Source organism: Pristiophorus japonicus, chromosome 1 (assembly GCF_044704955.1).
Source record: "Pristiophorus japonicus isolate sPriJap1 chromosome 1, sPriJap1.hap1, whole genome shotgun sequence".
In the NCBI taxonomy this organism is placed as follows: Eukaryota; Metazoa; Chordata; class Chondrichthyes; family Pristiophoridae; genus Pristiophorus; species Pristiophorus japonicus.
Window position 1 is genome coordinate 170,022,439 of NC_091977.1, and position 21,939 is coordinate 170,044,377.

Genomic DNA, 21,939 nt, shown 5'->3' on the forward strand with positions numbered 1-21,939 from the left:
TACACAATACTCCAGTTGTGGCCTCACCAAGGCCCTGTACAATTGTAGCAACAACTCTCTGCCCCTGTACTCAAATCCCCTCGCTATGAAGGCCAACATGCCATTTGCTTTCTCAACCGCCTGCTGTACCTGCATGCCAACCTTCAATGACTGATGTACCATGACACCCAGGTCTCGTTGCACCTCCCCTTTTTCTATGCTGTCACCATTCAGATAATAGTCTGTCTCTCTGTTTTTACCACCAAAGTGGATGACCTCACATTTATCCACAATATACTTCATCTGCCATTCATTTGCCCACTCACCTAACCTATCCAAGTCACTCTGCAGCCTCATAGCACCCTCCTCGCAGCTCACACTGCCACCCAACTTAGTGTCATCCGCAAATTTGGAGATACTACATTTAATCCCCTCATCTAAATCATTAATGTACAATGTAAACATCTGGGGGCCCCAGCACAGAACCTTGCGGTACCTCTCTCGTCACTGCCTGCCATTCTGAAAAGTACCCATTTACTCCTACTCTTTGCTTCCTGTCTGACAACCAGTTCTCAATCCACATCAGCACACTACCCCCAATCCCATGTGCTTTAACTTTGCACATTAATCTCTTGTGTGGGACCTTGTCGAAGGCCTTCTGAAAGTCCAAATACACCACATCAACTGGTTCTCCCTTGTCCACTCTACTGGAAACATCCTCAAAGAATTCCAGAAGATTTGTCAAGCATGATTTCCCTTTCACAAATCCATGCTGACTTGGACCTATCATGTCACCTCTTTCCAAATGCGCTGCTATGACATCCTTAATATTTGATTCCATCATTTTACCCACTACCGATGTCAGGCTGACCGGTCTATAATTCCCTGTTTTCTCTCTCCCTCCTTTTTTAAAAGGTGGGGTTACATTGGCTACTCTCCACTCCACAGGAACTGATCCAGAGTCTATGGAATGTTGGAAAATGACTGTCAATACATCCGCTATTTCCAAAGCCACCTCCTTAAGTACTCTGGGATGCAGTCCATCAGGCCCTGGGGATTTATCGGCCTTCACTCCCATCAATTTCCCCAACACAATTTCTCGACTAATAAGGATTTCCCTCAGTTCCTCCTTCTTACTGGACCCTCTGACCCCTTTTATATCCGGAAGGTTGTTTGTGTTCTCCTTGGTGAATACCGAACCAAAGTACTTGTTCAATTGGTCTGCCATTTCTTTGTTCCCCGATATGACTTCCCCTGATTCTGACTGCAGGAGACCTACGTTTGTCTTTACTAACCTTTTTCTCTTTACATTTCTATAGAAGCTTTTGCAGTCCATCTCAATGTTCCCTGCAAACTTCCTCTCATACTCTATTTTCCCTGCCCTAATCAAACCCTTTGTCCTCCTCTGCTGAGTTCTAGATTTCTCCCAGTCCCCGGGTTCACTGCTATTTCTGGTCAATTTGTATGCCACTTCCTTGGCTTTAATACTATCCCTGATTTCCCTTGATAGCCACGGTTGAGCCACCTTCCCTTTTTTATTTTTACACCAGACAGGAATGTACAATTGTTGTAGTTCATCCATGCAGTCTCTAAATGTCTGCCATTGCCCATCCACTGTCAACCCCTTAAGTATCATTTGCCAATCTATCCTAGCCAATTCACGCCTCATACCTTCAAAGTTACCCTTCTTTAAGTTTTGGACCATGGTTTCTGAATTAACTGTTTCATTCTCCATCCTAATGTAGAATTCCACCATATTATGGTCACTCTTCCCCAAGGGGCCTCGCACAACGAGATTGCTAATTAATCCTCTCTCATTACACAACACCCAGTCTAAGATGGCCTCCCCCCTAGTTGGTTCCTTGATATATTGGTCTAGAAAACCATCCTTTATGCACTCCAGGAAATCCTCCTCCACCGTATTGCTTCCAGTTTGGTTAGCCCAATCTATATGCATATTAAAGTCACCCATGATAACTGCTGCACCTTTATTGCATGCATCCCTAATTTCCTGTTTGATGCCCTCCCCAACATCACTACTACTGTTTGGAGGTCTATACACAACTCCCACTAACGTTTTTTGCCCTTTGGTGTTCTGCAGCTCTACCCATATAGATTCCACATCATCCAAGCTAATGTCCTTCCTAACTATTGCATTAATCTCCTCTTTAACCAGCAATGCTACCCCACCTGCTTTTCCTTTTATTCTATCCTTCCTGAATGTTGAATACCCTTGGATGTTGAGTTCCCAGCCCTGATCATCCTGGAGCCACGTCTCTGTAATCCCAATCACATCATATCTGTTAACATCTATTTGCACAGTTAATTCATCCACCTTATTACGGATACTCCTTGCATTAAGACACAAAGCCTTCAGGCTTTTTTTTTAACACCCTTTGTCCTTTTAGAATTATGATGTAGTGTGGCCCTTTTTGTTTCTTGCCTTTGTTTACTCAGCCTTCCACTATTGCTTTTTACCTTTCTACCATCTGTTTCTCACTCCATATTACTTCGCCCTGTCTCGCTGCATAGGTTCCCATCCCCCTGTCATATTAGTTTAAACACTCCTGAACTGCATTTGCAAATGTTACCCCCAGGACATCAGTTCCAGTCCTGCCCAAGTGCAAACCGTCCCTTTTGTACAGGTCCCACTTCCCCCAGAACTGGTTCCAATGTCCCAGGAATTTGAATCCCTCCCTCTTGCACCACTGCTCAAGCCATGTATTTATTCTAACTATCCTGCTCCCTCTACTCTGATTAGCACGTGGCACTGGTAGCAATCCAGAGATTACTACCTTTGAGGTCCTACTTTTTAATTTAACTCCTAGCTCCCTAAATTCAGCTTGTAGGACCTCTTCCCACTTCTTACCTATATCGTTGGTACCTATTAAAGGAAATAATATCTCATGCCAATTTTCCAAAGTGTAACTTGTTTAACTGGGCATATTAGAGTATGATGATATTGTTCTGATGCGATGCTTTGAAAATATGAAGTAAATCTTTCATGCCTTTTTAATCCTTTGGCATGCGCATTATGTAATATGCCTTAATAAGGACTTGTCAGAGTGCTAAATAAAAGTTGAGAAACATTTACCTCTATGTCGTAGCATTGAGATGTGAGTTTGAAAGTGTTTCAATTTTCAAATTAACTGATGTCTACAATGCAAAGATGCACATATTCAATCTATGAACTCTGCACAATTAAAAATGCCAGTTTCCGTTTTTGAGGCATATAATGCGAACAGCACAATATAATAGTGATTGTTTTTTATAAGTTTTCAAATACATCACAACTTGTGTAAATATTGATAGAGATTTACCACTTTGTTATTGGAGTTCATTTAATCTCCCACACACTTCCAGACTAACCTAAATTTCACATGAAGATGCACACCTAAATCTTTCATTAGCTCCATAAATATATTAGCATGTGAATAGTCCTGACCTTGGAGTTAATCCTTTAATCCCTTCCCACCCATTTTACAACATTTCTACAACTCTTTCTCACTTTATTTTATCTTATTATGCAGTATACATGTTCAGTGTGGAGCTGCTTTTCCGTACTTTTATGTATACAGTAGTTATCGGGTTTACACGCAACAGGTGTTCTTGCGCTTAATGTGTGCTGTCGTATTAAAACTTGTTTATTTACAAAAATGCGACTGTGTATAGTCAGAGGACAGTTTGGAAGTGCTTAAAGAGCTCAGACTATGATATTTACATTGGATGGACTAATAACTCAATGAACAATTTACAGATTTCTATTAGCACTGGTGAGAATGGAGAGTTGGGCTATAAAATCATACACTCAAAGACAATTACTCATATTATTATAAACGTAACAAAACAGGCTTCCATAGAAATGAATGGGGGACATTTTGTCTTTGAAAAAACTATTCACAAGTGTATAGCCTGTTAAGTAGAATAGACTGGAGTGCATCTGGCTCTTTTTAATTTTCTTTGATTGCTTCATTTCATTTTTAGTTTGCTTTCTCCCAGTTTAATCCTATAGGCTATTTAATGTCCTACATTCGGTTGGCAAATTAGGTCTGATAATAAGAGTGTTCTGTGGTTATTCATTTAACAGTTCACATTTTAATGCGATGAAGCAAGGGGAAAACTGTATTTTAGTAATCCTGGCCCCATCTGTCAGTGTCTCTTTAATAATTGCGGATCCCTCAAGAAAGCATTTATGAACAGACAATACGTTTTTGCAGACTTGAAAAAATAATAAGTGTACAGTTGTAGATTTTCAGCTGTGCTGGTGGTCAGGAATACTGAAAAAAATTAAATTAATAACAAGATAATACGAATTGAACAATAGGTGCAGAGTCAGTAGGGGAGCTGTCGTGTCACAACAGCAATACAACAGAACAGAAAGTTTGAGGCTCATTGAGGGGAGAGAAAAGAGAGTGAGGCATGCTGATCATGGCACACAGTTTCTTAATCAAACCTAATAGTAAACATACTGGGGGTGAAATTGTTCTTTGGCAATAGCACAAAGCAGGCGATAGCGAGTCAACAGTCTATACCTGTTCAATTATCTTTTCTATTGAAGTCAATGATAAAATAAATTAGGCAAGGTGTACAATGGGCCAATTCGCTATCACCCATTTGGCACTAACCTCCGCACCAATTTTTTTTTTTGAAAGTAACTTAGCCACTGATTTAATATTCGAGAATTCAAGACTTTATTTAACATTGGTAACAAAGGGAAAACAAAGCGAGAATTATCATTCAGTCTTTTTGTAGTTGTTAAAATAAGTTGACATTTTTGTCACCACAGATTTTTAGTTTTCCTTAAAAATAGACATATTTTAACCAGGCTCCATGGTCTGAATGGAATGACACCATAATGGCCCTAATTCTTTTTGGTGCGATGCACAATCCTTGCATTGCTGGAAAGAATGATTGCTTTGGTCTCAAAGTGTATCAGGAGCTATATTATATGCAAAGTTATTTAAATTATGCAAAAGTTCATTAAAATAATATACTTGTGTTATAGTGGTGAAGGGCATTGAGTCTCAAGCAATAAGGTGATATGATTGCTAGAAGACAAAGCTAAGTACTGTTTCAGGTTTTTTTAAACTGTCCAAACATTAATATATTTTTTAATTGTCTCTTATATTTAATCTGCAATGAAGAGCCTCAGATTTTTAATTGTTAATCAAGGCATCACAAACAGCAATGCGATATTAAGCAGATATTTTTTTTGTGAAAAATAGTTTTATCACACCTGTATCCTCCCACTTCATGGCATCACACATTGCTACAGTTGGAAATGCCACTGTTCTGCTGAATCATAGAATCACACAATACAGAAGGAGGCCATTCGGCCTATCGTGCCTGTGCCGGCTCTTAGTTAGAGCTATCCAATTAGTCTCACTCGCCTGCTCTGTCTCCATACCTGTAAATGTTTTCACTTCAAGTATTTATCCAATTCCCTTTTGAAAGTTACTTTTGAATCTACTTCCATCACCCGTTTAGGCAGTTCATTCCAACTCTCAACAACTCACTGTATTTAAAAAAAAAATGTCCTCACGTCACCTCTCGTTCTTTTGCCTATCACTTTAAATTGGGTTACCGACCCTTCTGCAACCGGAAACAGTTTCTCCTTATTTACTCTATCAAAACCCTTCAAGATTTTTAACACCACTATCAAACCTCCTCTTAACCTTCTCTGCTCTAAGGAGAACAAACCCAGCTTCTCCTAAGTTGGTTTTCAAATGGAGCTTAAATTTAGTTACATCAACGATGATTGCAACCTTTCTGCAGAGTTACACAGATGCCTCAATTTTCAATTATCTAAAAAATGGCATTCTGAGTACTAAAGGTTTCTACAGAATTCTGATATCCAATTGAAGTATTGTTATCAGCAACTATGGGTCTTGTTAGAAAACAATTCTAATTGGCTAAGAACCATGGTAAAACTCAACACCTATTTGGTTTCACTTACATTCAGATTATTGCTCAATCAGAGCTGCCACCCTGAAGCTGAGAGGATCAGAGAAATAGAAAATTAAATTAAATAATTTAAGAAATGAAAATATCCATATCCTAACCTGAAGGGAATAATTAATCTGACAACTCACATTTATCTAGGTTTTAACACGCTCAGTGCCATTGTAGTGTTCACCAGTGGTTTGTTACAGAACAAATGAGAACGTGAATTATTTGCTGTGTTTATTAGCCACAATGTGAAGCTGAGCTCAAAAGCAAATTTACGGGTACTGGAGCCCCAATAAATGCATATTTCTTCATGTTATTACCTGACATAGAGCTGACAATTGATGTAAGAAAGCTATCCTTTTTTTAAAAAACAATATTTTTTGATTTGTGCACCAAATTTTACAAGTATATTCATTGAATACATCAATGTACAGAGGTAATTATTAATCTGAAATACAGCAGTTTAAAAAAAAATGAACAACCAAGATGAAAGGCCAAACACCAAAACTAAAAAGAATGGGACCAAAGGCAGTAATGCCTTATTGATGCCAAATCTGGGTTTATAAAAAAAACCCTGAAGATTGTAGGAGGAACGAAAGACTGAGGGTGGTTATGAGGAGTTCCACAGTTTGAATGAACATAAGAATATAAGAATTAGGAGCAGGAGTAAGCCACATGGCCCCTCGAGCCTGCTCCGCCATTCAATAAGATCATGGCAACTCCAGTTTCCAGCCCGATCCCCATATCTCTTGCTTCCTCTCGAGTCCAATCACGAGAGTCTATCTCAGCCTTGAATATACTCGACAATATCATGGGAAAGAAGGAGTTAGAAGTGGAAATTCCATAATGAGAATTGACAGCATTACAATGGGGATGTCGGGAATAGAATGAGCATGTAGGATGGCATACTAGAAACATAGAAACATAGAAAATAAGTGCAGGAATAGGCCATTCGGCCCTTCGAGCCTGCACCACCATTCAATAAGATCATGGCTGATCATTCACCTCAGTACCCCTTTCCTGCTTTCTCTCCATACCCTTTGATCCCTTTAGCTGTAAGGGCCATATCTAACTCCCTCTTGAATACATCTAACGAACTGGCATCAACAACACTCTGCCATAGAGAATTCCATAGGTTAACAACTCACTGAGTGAAGAAGTTTCTCCTCATCTCGGTCCTAAATGGCTTACCCCTTATCCTTAGACTGTGACCCCTGGTTCTGGACTTCCCCAACATCGGGAACATTCTTCCTGCATCTAACCTGTCCAGCCCCATCAGAATTTTATATGTTTCTATGAGATCCCCTCTCATCCTTCTAAACTCCAGTGAGTACAGGCCCAGTCAATCCAGTCTCTCCTCATATGTCAGTCCTGCCATCCCGGGAATCAGTCTGGTGAACCTTTGCTGCACTTCCTCAATAGCAAGAACGTCCTTCCTCAGATTAGGAGATCAAAACTGAACACAATATTCCTGATGAGGCCTCACCAAGGCCCTGTACAAATGTAGTAAGACCTCCCTGCTCCTATGCTCAAATCCCCTAGCTATGAAGGCCAACATGCCATTTGCCTTCTACACCACCTGCTGTACCTGCATGCCAACTTTCAATGACTGAGGTACCATGACATCCAGGTCTCGTTGCACCTCCCCTTCTCCTAATCTGCCACCATTCAGATAATATTCTGCCTTCATGTTTTTGCCCCCAAATCGGATAACCTCACATTTATCCACATTATACTGCATCTGCCATGCACTTGCCCACTCACCGAACCTATCCAAGTCACTCTGCAGCCTTTTAGCATCCTTCTCACAGCTCACACCGCCTCCCAGCTTAGTGTCATCTGCAAAGTTGGAGATATTACACTCAATTCCTTCATCTAAATCATTGATGTATATTGTAAATAGCTGGGGTCCTAGCACTGAGCCCTGCGGCACCCCACTAGTCACTGCCTGCCATTCTGAAAAGGACCCGTTTATCCCGACTCTGCTTCCTGTCTGCCAAACAGTTCTCTGTCCATGTCAATACATGAGTTTCGTGAAGACAGCTTTAGTCGTAGAGTAGATATGGGAGTTCCACTAAAGAGAAGATTGTGATGTGAAGCACCGTTAATGTTTGAAGGTGGTCTAAACATGAAGCCATTTAGGGTAAGAGTGGTTATGACAAAAATGAAGTGTCTGGTCTTAACTGGTATTGGCTCCTTTAATTCAGTCACAGTACACAAGAAGTTAAAAATCAGTGCACTCACAGGAATAATGTCCCAAACTAAATCGATACTGTGCCTCAAGGACTATTCAACTGTCACTAGGTAGGTTGCTTGAAGAGGGAACCGAGTCATGTTAATTCAACTACAAGCATGCTGTGTGATTAGTTAGCTCGGTGTTAGATTGGCAGCTCCTTTTGCATTTAGGAGGCAGTTATTTCAATTCCATGATAACCGTTTCAGTGGTATTTAATATCTAGTGGTATTCCATGTCCGATCTGGAGTCTGAGAAGCGAGGTTATGTGAATCAGCTAACCAGCCACTTCCAAAGTCGGTGAGAATATAAAAGAACAGATACAAGTTAACTATAAATTATAGTTCAGTATACAGTTTACAAACCCCTTATTTTTTTCCTTATATGAGGAGTTAGCATAGTCTAACTATTAGTTTATATACTATTTATTATTCTTATTTGTTCACTTGTTCAGCTACTGTTCAATGCATTTGGTTAACAATTAACGGCTATAATAAACAAGTTCTAATGTGTTATTCTGCCACTTCTTAAAGATGCCATAAGGATCTTATGGAACCAATAACTAAAGCAAATCTAAAGAAGGTTTTTCTGCTCATTATTCTGTGTGCTATCAAACTCACCTAGATATTTGGCGAAGTGTGAACACTCTCGAGGATGTAAGAAGCGAGGGCTCATTTGCAAGAGTAATCAGAGACACAGAAGCTGAAAATATAACTAGAGTGAAAAAGGGTAAACAAAATGTAACAGTGTTAGCTGTTAGTTAGACTTTTGAAAGATATTAAAAAATTGTGCTCCGAAGATTTTGAAAGAAGCACCACTAAAGGATATGGAGGAGATTATTCAGCCATTGCACTGCGAGGACTGGAGATTGTGAGCACCCAAAGTTTTTAAGTGAAGGAAGTTTATAAAAATAGAATGTAATAGTCAATGAAAAGGGGTTGGCTGTTAAAATGAGTGCAGGAGGTCACTGACATGAAGTAGGAACAAAATGTGAGAGAAGAGAGGTTCCTGGGGAATCCCTAAGTTAATAGACTATTGTGAGACCCTGCAAGCCCTTTTCCATACTCGTAAACCCAGCCACGATGGTAGCAGTCTAAGCTTGCATGGCTGCAAGCTAAGACTTCATGAAAGTAATCTGAGCTTGCACTGCAGCACACAGACGCTGGATTGCTTCTGCTTGTGCTGCAATAGAGGTTGCATGATTGCCCATCACACCCAGCATCATGGTTGGGTCCACAAGTATCCCAATGAAGCTGCACATCATTTCCCTCGTGGATAGAAATTCAATTTAACAATGGACCTGGGTCACAGTCTGAATCTTTTTATGGACATTCAAAACTTTCAACAGGATATGAAAAATATAAACCTTTTGACATAAATAAACAGAAAGTGTGATATTAATTCTATGTTCAATTTACACCGTTGCATGGGGTCAACACCAATAGTTTTTAAACTCTGTTTCTATTGTTGCACTGAGTACTGAATTGTGTTTAATGGCCTCATTAATAATGGCACCATGACACTGTAATGGGGAATGGCTGTATGCCTCAGTCTGGCTCATTTGGCTTAATGGACCCCAGAAGAATATAAATGGGAATTCCTGCGGTATTTAATGAATAAGGCAATGTTTAAGTGGAGTCAACATTACAAGCTGACGCAAAGATAATGGTCATTGATTTTCTCCACAATCACCCTGTGCTATCCTAAGTTATGCCAGTATCATTAGCTTCTCCAAGAACACTAAAGTACCGTCTTCAATTGCTAGATATGAGTTACTTAAATTTCTTTGGTAGACTTGAACATCTTTGTGCCCATGTTAGGTCTTGTGGGTACATTTTGTTTGTAAGCATGATGCACTCAAAGCACCTTTTTTGTGTCATTTGAAGTCAGAGACCATAAATAATAAACTATTCATATAAAACCTAATAGGATCATCTTAAAATATGCTCTATAAGTGTTGTGCATTAGCTATTAAACCAATGGGATTTTATTTGTGTCTTGTGCTATCTAATATAGCTATGTGAGTATAGCCATATAAATTCCTATACCAATTCTGGTAAAGATACATATTGAATATTTGAAATAATTGGGAATGAACTGTAAAACTATCAACTTTGGCACATCTTTGTTAAATTGTGGCATAGAAATGCAGCAAGACACAGAGTACAGACAGGATGAAGCACTCCATGCTAAAGAAACAAAACTGATTATTCACTATTTGTTATCTTTCCAGTCATGGTTAAATTCCTTCTACAATCTGAAAGACATAGGATTCATCCAGGTAAAGATCATCAAGGCCGAAGGATTAATGGTGGCTGATGTCACAGGTAAGGAGGTGTCATTTGATTGTTCTGTGTGTGAGAGAACTGCTGATATTTAACATGTCGCTTCAACATTCCTGTCTCCTGCTTATACCCATATATGTCCCTCTACTGCTTAAAAAGTCACACAAAACCTAAATCATAATTAAAGTTGTAGTGAATCAATTTTATCATTTTAACATAGCTATGAAATCAATTCAGTTCATAAATTTTCAAATCAAATCAAATTAGTTTGAGGAAAATTCACACTATGGTAACTGCAAAAACAGCTGCAGGTTCATATGAAGTTTTATTTCAATGGCCTATAATCGGGCTAGACTTTCCACTATGGTTGCTATTGCCCCAAAATGGGTGATATTTCTGGCCTTAGTGCTTTTTTTATTTTTCAGGATCACTGGAATATCGCCCATTTTAAAAACCACTAGTTTCACCTTTTTAATTTAGGCGATAGCCTTAGTGATGTGAAATGGGCCTTAGCAATATATTCAGTCCTGCAAGGCTGCTGTCCATAGCAATGGCCGTTCTGCGCATGCGCGTTTTTTTTCAAGCAAAGAACTTTTCCCATGGGGGTTGACAGAGAGAACAGGGGACCTGGTCCCCATCAATAACATTAGAGAACCTTTCTTTTATTCTAGCCTTTGTTGCTTTTTAAAATAAAATCTATCAGCTAACTGAGGTGAACACCGTTTCCTTCCTCATGGGTTTAGAACCCTAGTTCTACTTCTACTTGTACTGTGGACCAGAGGGGCGGAAAATCCATGATCAATATTAACTCTGACATTACAGTAATGTACTTGTATGTAACGTTTCTCATTTTATTCTTCCATCTCTATTCTGCAGCATGTGATTAGTGATCAATACTGGTTGAGAAATGACAGGCCCCATCACTACAAATTGCTATAAATGCCCTTAATTTTTCCTCAACAAATACAAATGTGATTAGATGATTGGCAAGAGTCAAAAAGGCCCTTAAAATTACTCACAAATTGATTCTCCTGACAGCCTTTTACTACAGATCCTCCCCAGTACCAAGTAGTGCCGAATTATTGCAGCTTTTCTTCAGCGTATTTTTGGGACAGCGATCATTTAGGCCAATTGTGGGCGAAATGCCGAAAGTAGCGGTCGGGGATAATCCGGACCATAATCGGGCGCAAGTTTCCATTATAAGCACTCTTCTCGGCCTTGCGTGAGGATGACGTCATATTTTTTTTAATGTAGGCTGGACGATGCAGCTCATTCATGTGCGCCGAAAGTTGGGTCGGCGATAAATGGGCTATAATCGGGCGCTAGTTTCCACTTTTCAGCAAATATGGGCAATATCCTGCATCTCAGCTCTTATATGGGTGCTAAATGGACGATGGTGTGCCGAAAGTCTAGCCCAACATTGATGTGTTTTTTATATGTATGTACTAAAAATGGATGTAAATGCTAAGGGGGATAAATTCACATCATTTGTGCCTCCCATTGGGATGCAAACGATATCTCCCCGGAGGGGAGGGCTCACTACCGCCTCCCATGAAAATGCGCAAGACTTAGTGAAGACGCAAAACCGGCAGCACACCGGACTGCTGTGCCGCTGCACCGGCGATTATGACATCATTGCTGTGCGTAGCGACCCGTTTTCGCCCTGCAGCGCAAATTAGGCAGTGCCCCATGAAGCTGCCGCAGGCGATGTCAGCGCCAGCCTTGCAGGTCACGAACCGGACTGCACTCTGTTCATGGGATGAAAAGTAAAGGGGAGGTGTGCGCCGCCATTTACTTTTCCCGGCTGACTTACCGGTCCGGCCTTTCATGGTGTATTCCGCAGGGTCCGTGCCGCAATGGTGCAGCCTGGCACTCTGCTTCTGTGCCGGGCTGCGGCCACAGCACCCCGCATTCCCGGAGGCGTAGTGGAGGCCCCTTGCCCCACTGCAGAGCTCACAGCGTGCCCTCCCCTTTAATGGAATGGGAGGGCCCTGTGCTTGCACCAGCGCTGCACAGATAGACCATGTAGCACTGGAAAATTCGCACACTTACCGCCCTGGTCCCACGTCCGACATTGAGCTCCACTTCCTCTCGGGGGCAGTCACCCCAATTTCGCGGCCGGCTTGGGAATTCCATGCAGGGCGCAGGAAGTCCTGCCTCACCTCGGTTACAATCCCCAAATGGGGCGATACCAAATTTTTACCCCTTTTAAGAGTATTTTTTGTTCAAAGTACTCCGTATTGTTTTTGGAAGTAAAATACATATATGTGTATCTGTTAGCTTGAAACTTCTAATGGTATCTGCTATTTTGGGTCTTCATGCTTCCAGAGTCAATCTAGCGATATCCCAGCATGGGAAAATGCAACTGAGTCTCTGAGTTCCTCTGTTCATTTTAATGGAGCCTAAAATTCACATGGGCTGTGAACTAACCTGGAGTTGCATAACTCTAGGGAAAACATTCTACTGGTGGATATTGCTGCATAATCAGCTGGTTCGAGGTTACCCCAGATTTCAGGAGGCTCCAGATTGATTCCCAGGCTGGTCTGAAGTAATGGGCCTCATTAAAATGAATGAACTCACTCTTGTGGATTGATGACACCAGCTGAATGGCCCTGGAAACAAGAGACCCAAAATGTTTTGGCAGAAAATTTAAAAAAAGTAACCTATAGATATTACATATAAATATATATATATATATATAGATATAATGTAAATTTCACATAGGTGTGAAATTACTCTTTGTGCACAAGCAATGCTTTAAATGGTATCAACTTGTTGCCCATTTATTTTTAACATACTTGCACAAGTACAGAACCTTGCACTAATGCTCATTCTGTTAGAAACATAAAAACGTAGAAAATAAGTGCAGGATTAGGCCATTCGGCCCTTCAAGCCTGCACCACCATTCAATAAGATCATGGCTGATCATTCACCTCAGTACCCCTTTCCTGCTTTCTCTCCATATCCCTTGATCCCTTCAGCCGTATGTGCCATATCTAACTCCCTCTTGAATATATCCAATGAACTGGCATCAACAACTCTCTGCGATAGGGAATTCCACAGGTTAACAACTCACTGAATGAAGAAGTTTCTCCTCATCTCAGTCCTAAATGGCTTACCCCTTATCCTTAACTGTGTCCCCTGGTTCTGGACCTCCCCAACATCGGGAACATTCTTCCTGCATCTAACCTGTCCAGTCCCGTCAGAATTTTATATGTTTCTATGAGATCCCCTCTCATTGTTCTAAACACCAGTGAATAAAGGCCCAGTCGATCCAGTCTCTCCTCATATGTCAGTCCGGCCATCCCGGAATCAATCTGGTGAACCTTCGCTGCACTCCCTCAATAGCAAGAACATCCTTCCTCAGATTTGGAGACCAAAACTGAACACAATATTCCAGGTGAGGCCTCACCAAGGCCCTGAACAAATGCAGTAAGACCTCCCTGCTCCTATACTCAAATCCCCTAGCTATGAAGGTCAACATACCATTTGCCTTCTTCACTGCCTGCTGTACCTGCATGCCAACTTTCAATGACTGATGTACCATGACACCCAGGTCTCGTTGCACCTCCCCTTTTCCTAATCTGCCGCCATTCAGATAATATTCTGCCTTCGTGTTTTTGCAACCAAAGTGGATAAACTCACATTTATCCACATTATACTGCATCTGCCATGCATTTGCCCACTCACCTAACCTGTCCAAGTCACCCTGCAGCCTCTTAGCATCCCCCTCACAGCTCACACCTCCACCCAGTTAAGTGTCATCTGCAAACTTGGAGATATTACACTCAATTCCTTCATCCAAATCATTAATGTATATTGTAAATAGCTGGGGTCCCAGCACTGAGCCCTGCGGCACCCCACTTGTCACTGCCTGCCATTCTGAAAAGGGCCCGTTTATCCCGACTCTCTGCTTCCTGTCTGCCAACAGTTTTCTATCCACTTCAGTACATTACCCCCAATACCATGTGCTTTGATTTTGCATGCTAATCTCTTGTGTGGGACCTTGTAAAAAGCCTTTTGAAAGTCCAAATACACCACATCCACTGGTTCTCCCTTGTCCACTCTACTAGTCACATCCTCAAAAAATTCCAGAAAATTTGTCAAGCATGATTTCCCTTTCATAAATTCATATTGACTTGGACTGATCCTGTCACTGCTTTCCAAATGCGCTGCCATTTCATCTTTAATAATTAATTCCAACATTTTCCCAACTACTGATGTCAGGCTAACTGGTTTATAATTACCCATTTTCTCGCCCTCCTTTTTTTTAAAAGTGGTGTTACATTAGCTACCCTCCAGTCCATAGGAACTGATCCAGAGTAGATAGACTGTTGGGAAATGATCACCGATGCATCCACTATTTCTAGGGCCACTTCCTTAAGTACTCTGGGATGTAGACTATCAGGCCCCGGGGATTTATCGGCCGTCAATCCCATCAACTTCCCTAACACAATTTCCCACCTAATAAGGATATCCTTCAGTTCCTCCTTCTCACTGGACCCTTGGTTCCCCAGTACTTCCGGAAGTTAATTTGTGTCTTCCTTATTGAAGACAGAACCAAAGTATTTGTTCAACTGGTCTGCCATTTCTTTGTTCTCCATTATAAATTCACCTGAATCTGACTGCAAGGGACCTACATTTGTCTTCACTAATCTTTTTCTCTTCACATATCTATAGAAGCTTTTGCAGTCAGTTTTTATGTTCCCAGCAAGCTTCCTCTCATACTCTATTTTCCCCCTCCTAATTAAACCCCTTGTCCTCCTCTGCTGTATTACAAAATTCTCCCAGTGCTCAGGTTTGCTGCTTTTTCTGGCCAATTTATATGCCTCTTCCTTGGATTTAACACTATCCTTAATTTCCCTTGTTAGCCACAGTTGAGCCACCTTCCCAATTTTATTTTTATTCCAGACAGGAATGTACAATTCTTGAAGTTCATCCATGTGATCTTTAAATGTTTGCCATTGCCTATCCACCGTCAACCCCTTAAGTATCATTCGCCAGTCTATTCTAGCCAATTCATGTCTCATACCATCGAAATTACCTTTCCTTAAGTTCAGGACCCTAGTCTCTGAATTAACTGTGTCACTCTCCATCTTAATAAATAATTCTACCATATTATGGTCACTCTTCCCCAAGGGGCCTCGCACAACAAGATTGCTAATTCGTCCTTTCTCAGTACACATCACCCAGTCTCGGATGGCCAGCTACCAGTTTGGTTAACCCAATCTATATATAGATTAACGTCACCCATAATAACTGCTGTACCTTTATTGCACGCATCCCTAATTTCTTGTTTGATGCTGTCCCCAACCTCACTACTACTGTTTGGTGGTCTGTACACAACTCCCACTGGTGTTTTCTGCCCTTTGGTATTCCGTAGCTCCACCCATACCGATTCCACATCATCCAAGCTAATGTCCTTCCTTACTATTGTGTTAATTTCCTCTTTAACCAGCAACGCTACCCCACCTCTTTTTCCTTTCTGTCTATCCTTCCTGAATGTTGAATACCCCTAGATGTTGAGTTCCCAGCCTTGGTCACCCTGGTTGACCAAGTTAGGATTTGCTAAAGTAAAACACAACTGAGTGGCCAATAATACACAAATTGTGTTCAACTGTCTAATTAGCCAGTTAACCAACTCTATGTATACTGTGGGTCAGTCCAGCTGTTGAATCCATCAGTACTGTGAGAAATGAGAATGAGCATGAATAAGCCTAGCCTGCTAAATATGGAGGCTGTCTTTTACGTAGATAGCCTCTGAAGGCAATCAAAGTATGTTACAAATATCAGACAAGGTAATTGAGCACCTTTGTATACTTACATAGGATTACATAGGATATACGGCACAGAAACAGACCATTTGGCCCAACCAGTCGATGCCGGTGTTTTTGCTCCACTCGAGCCTCCTCCCGTCTTTCCTCATCTAAATCTATCAGGTTTCGCATAACTTCCCTACTTTTCAATTCAATAGCTCTAGAAATAAACCTTAGTGCTTGGTTTGCTTTTTTTATGGCCTTGCTAACTTGTGATGCAACTTTTAGTGATTGGTATATTTGTACACCGAGATCCCTTTGTTCCTTTACCCCACCTAGACTCACACCTTACAAGTAATAAGTGACCTCCCTATTCTTCCTACCAAAATATATTACCTCACATTTATCTGTGTTGAACGTCTTTGCTAATTATTTGCCCATTCTGCAAGTTTATTAATGTTCTCCTGTAATTTGTTGCAGTCCTCCTCAGTATTGACTATCCCCTCCAACTTGATGTCATCTCCAAATTTAGAAGTTTTTGATTCCAAATCTTTAATGTAAATTGTGAACAGCAGTGGTTCCAGCACTGATCCTTGTGGAACACCACTAGCCAGCATCTGCCACTGTGAACAACTACCCTTTACTCCCACTCTCTCCACTTTCTGGCTTGAAGTCAGCTAGCAATCCATTCTGCTATTTGTCCCCTGACTCTGCATTCACTGACCTTGTTCATCAGCCTATTATAGGGCACCTTATCAAAGGTCTTTTGAAAATCTAGATAAATTACATCTACTCCATTATCATTGTCTACTCTCTCTGTTACCTCTTCAAAAAATTCAATAAGTTTCAATAGGGATCAAGCAAGACATTTCCTTTTGAAATCCATGCTGACTATTCATTATCATATTTTTCATTTCTAGATGTTCTTCTATTCTCTCCTTTAGGCGCCTTGGGATGTTTTACTATGTTATAGGCACTATATAAATAAAAGTTATTATTATTATTTATTAGTAGGGATTCCATTATTTTTCCTACCACCGATGTTAAGCTGACTGGTCTATAATTCCTTGGACATGTTCTATCGCCTTTCTTAATTATAGGTACAGGTTTAACCTCCCTTATCCGGCACTTTCGGAACCTGGCCCGTCCCAAACGAGGGACTTTGCCGGATGACAGGAGGTCACGTGTTTGGGTGGACTGTGCCTTTAAGTGCTGTTGCTGGGGTAAATGTGTGTGTGCGCTGATTGGCTAGACCGACTGTCAGTCAGTCAGTTAGCCAACCAGTGTGCAGGGACCCCGAGGAGTTGACGGGCCCCGAAGAATCAGTGGGCTGTGAAGAGTCGGCGGGCCCTAGCGGGCCCAGAAGAGTCGGCGGGCCCAGGAGAGTCAGCTCGGTGGGCCTGGAAGAGTCAGTGGGCCAAGAAGAGTTGGCCCGACCACCCGGAGGACTGTGACTGCAGGAGTTCCAGCAGGGCGATGAGGAGGAGGCAGTCGATCGAGGAGAAAGATTATATTGGTGAGTAGGATTTTGAAACATAGAAACATAGAAAATAGGTGCAGGAGTAGGCCATTCGGCCCTTCTAGCCTGCACCGCCATTCAATGAGTTCATGGCTGAACATTCAACTTCAGTACCCCATTCCTGCTTTCTCGCCATACCCCTTGATCCCCCTAGCAGTAAGGACCTCATCTAACTCCTTTTTGAATATATTTAGTGAAGGTCGCGTTTTGCGCATGCGCCACCTGGCGGCCGGGAATGGTCCCAGACAAGGGGTGGTGCCGGATAAGGGAATCCCGGATAAGAGAGTTTCAACTTGTATTACGTTAGCTATCTGCCAGTCCTCTGGCACTACACCTTTTTCTAACGAATTATTAAATATGTGTAATAATGCCGCTGCTATCTCTTCCCTAGATTCTTTATGAATGCGTGGATGCAATCCATCCGGGGTTTTATCCTCTTTGAGTTTGATTAGTTTATTTAATATATCCCTTTTTTTATTTTAAATGCACTTATCTCATTACTAATCTCATCATCCAATATGATGCCAACCTGTTCTATCTCCCTGGTAAATACCGAAGCAAAATAATGATTTAATATTTCTGCCATCTCCCTAACATTACCTGTGGTATTATCCTGTCTATCCCCAAATGGCCCTATTCCCATCCCAACCTTTTTTTATTGATGTGCCTGTAAAGTATTTTAATATTTTCTTTTATGTTCCTTTATAATTTAATTTCATAGTTCCTCTTTGCCTTTCTAATTATTTTTTTGACTTCTCTCCTAGGGGTAGAAATTGTCCCCACGCCTGAAGCGGGGCCCATGCACCTCTTTTCAATGGTTTTTACTGCAGCTGTGGTTGAGGTCGGCTCTTGAGTGAAATTCAGCTCTTTGTTGTTTGTTTTAATTCGGATTCGGAAGTCACTCTTAATGGGGGCGGGGACTACACAAGAGGGGTGGATACACGGCGATGGCAACACCTGAGGGGCGGAAGTTGGGAGCGGTGCAGAGTGACTGCTTCGCCACGGTTTTCCCCTTCACTTAAAGGGGAGAGCCTTTGTGATTTTAAAACTTTGGTCCACTGGGTTGCCAGGGAGGGTTTTGGCCAGGCCAGCGGCCTGGCACCAAAGAGGTGGTGCCAGGCTGCCTGTTGGTGATCCAGCTGAACCCAGGGGCATAATTGTCGGGCCGACATGACAGTCGGCCGCCAAAAAAAGCATGGCAGCAGCGGCTGCGCATTCTCCCCTTTAAGGGAAGCCGCACCATCATTGCAGAAGGCCACAGTCTCACTGGACCACCGGGGAAAAAACAGGTTTTGGCACCACCGGGCGGGCGGAAGATTTTCAGTGGGGAATGTCGCCGTCAGTGGGGTAGATCGGCGGTGCGCACGGTGATGACGCACTTGAGACAGATCAGCAGCAGCGGAGCGGTGGCGATGGGGGGGGGGGCGGCGGCGGGGATCAGAGCACTGCTGGGAAACCTCGGAAGGGTAATTGGGCTATCAGCGGCCATTCCTCTCCACTCCGCAGCGTGGCCGCCAATTTGTGGTGGTAACAGGCCTTAAGGAGAGGGGCAATTTCGACCCAGAATCTCTTCGTATTCTCTCTTATCATTCACTCCCCTGCAATCTATGTAAATATATGCCTCTTTCCTTACCCTCAATTGTTCCCTTATGTTTTTATTCATCCATGGAGTTTTATTAGTGTTTAGTTTGTTCTTTCCTTTTAGTGGAATATATTTTTCCTGCATGACTTAGCATGAGTTGATCCAGTAACCTGCTGACCATGTAACACAGAAAGAAATAACAAAGATGGTTAAGAACTAGTTCAATAGGTTCAAAAACAGAGAAGCTGGATCAATGCAGTTGGGATAGATTGAAGTCTAACTAATTATTCACACAGTAGACTGAGCGACAATGCTCTAAAACATTCTCTCAAATTTTCTGTGGACACTTTACATTCAGGTAAGTTATGACTAATGCCACAAAACTGTGCTGGCCCCTCAAATACACAGCACAAAATATTCTATCATTTAAATTGTATTTTTATGCATCTTAGAGGAAAAAAAGCCACTTTCAACAGAAGGCAGAGTGCAGATGGGTAGGCGGTTCAGGGGATCAAACTGCTCACTCCCTTCAAAGGTTCTATCACTGAGGTCATCAGCTGGGAAATCGTGCACACGAGGCTGCTGAGCAAACTGAAAGACAGGAATATGCTCCAGGTTTGTATATCATTGTTTTATAATCACAAACCATCTCTGTGCAAATGTGTTTCAGCAGGTGTAGAGCAAATACTACATTGTGCTGCAAAATGTGCATTGAATCACATACTATGTTTTCTTCTTGTTGCAGACATGACATAACCAGGTAGTAAACCAGGCATACTTTTCCAATAAGCCTTACCACAGCACTCTCTGAATTATTGCTACTGGAAGTAGACGACAACACAGACAGGACCTCAGGACAGTTCTGCTGATTTAGAAGAGTAACTACAGGGTGAGTCACAAGTGTAGAAGTGACAGAGGTGGGGACTGGAGAGGGAGTTGTTGGAGCTAAGCAGAAGCTTGCATTGTCATAAGCCCTGATAGTCACTTTGTGATTCAAATCTCACAGGGCCATCAAGGGCATGCACAAGTCCACTTTCCTCCTCGCAGGCCACACTGTAAACTGAGTTTGCTATAAATGCAGATTCTCTCATGAGCACTGTCATGAAGCTAGAGTTAAATGGTCTGCAGGCTGCCATTAAGCAGCTTGCAACATCAGCAGAGAAAGCCTCTGGGACAGAGACAGCCAGACAATTGGAGCATATCTGAAATTGAGATACTGAGGCTGATCATGTGGTAATTGGCCAGCTTCAATGTGCCTGGAGACAGACTCCATAAAACTGCATTTGAAGACCTCATGGCAGCACAATGTTCTGTGTTCAGAAAGAGTTGCGGCTGACGATGGAACTCTGCCTCCAACAGTGGCATGGAAGCCCAGCAACAGATAGGTGGTCCTCAAGTCACCAGCAGCCTGCCCCAGCTTCTGGACAACTGTCAAAATGAACCCAAAAAGCAAACAAACCTCTGCAAATGAAACTGAACAGGCTATTCCTGGCACACAGGCAAGCCTGCCTTGATGTGCCACGTATCAGCATAACTGGTTACTGAATCACAAGCACATTTACAGCAGACCTCTTGGAAAGCCTCCATATTTTTTCATTCCAGTATTATGTGTACCACGAAGATAAGGCACAGCAGCACATCATGTTAAACACAAGCTACACCTTCACTATTACTTTTTCAATAAAGATATAATGCATCACCTGAAACTTTACACTCCTTGTTTACTTTTGGTTTTCAGATGAAAAGCAAAACTGAGTGGTTTACTAAAAAAATAATTCAAAGCCAGAACGGCTCAAATCAGATTTGAGTAGCACATGTCACTTCTGACAGTGGCTGCTCACCTTCAACCTACTCTATTTCATTATCCTCCTCCTGCTCTTCTTTCTTCACTGTGGCTTGTTGCTGCTTAATTTCCACAAATACACACATACCTTTTTCAACGACTGTTTTGTGCATCCTATAGTATATCCCGACCATCAGCTAACTCTCGGCAGAATGGTTATAAGAAAAGTCCAAATATGAAAACCATTACTTGAATACAGCAAACCTCTGCTTGCTGATGTTTTTGCCTCTTATGAGCTTCACTGTATGGACGGGGTGTATGATCATGTAGTGATGCTATGAACTATGTTTCAAGTAGGTAATATATTTCTCCAAAGACTAACTGTTCAAATTGTTTTTACCCTAGAATAAGTAGGAAATCACATAATTTCCTTCAGGTATGGCCTTTGTGACTCTCCCTGAAAACCATTGAGGTAAATTTTCATCCTCAACATTCCTGGTACAGGTAGCTAATGTATTGCGAATTTTGTTGCGAGGTCACCATAAGACCAATCATATGGGACATGCATCAGAAATGTGAAGCTGTGTGCCAGGAGTGTTACAGATGAAGGGGCCGGAATTGCCCACCACCTGAAATGAGGCACACCTACTGGTTTCGATGTGTGGGGCGGCCGAACCATCGAAATTCAACAGTTCAGAGTTTTTTTCCGAGGGGAGCGGATGTGGCCTCACCACGGGGGCGGAAGTGAGGGCGGGGCATCCGAGGCTGTCAGGCATCAGCGCCGCGCTGATGACGTCATCGCGCTGGCGCGTCACAACGTCTCTCCCCTTCAGTTAAAGGGGAGGGCCACTGC

The 21,939-nt window shown here is 42.0% G+C and overlaps 1 protein-coding gene across 5 annotated transcripts in view; it reads left to right on the plus strand.

Annotated features, from left to right (window-relative positions):
- Positions 1-21,939, plus strand: part of mctp1a (multiple C2 domains, transmembrane 1a) — a 979,537-nt gene that overhangs the window by 528,281 nt on the left and 429,317 nt on the right. For all 5 annotated transcript variants that reach the window (XM_070884895.1, XM_070884861.1, XM_070884869.1 and 2 more), the window contains one exon: positions 10,395-10,488. In XM_070884895.1, the coding sequence (XP_070740996.1) occupies positions 10,395-10,488 (94 nt within the window). The remainder of the gene's footprint in view (positions 1-10,394; positions 10,489-21,939) is intronic.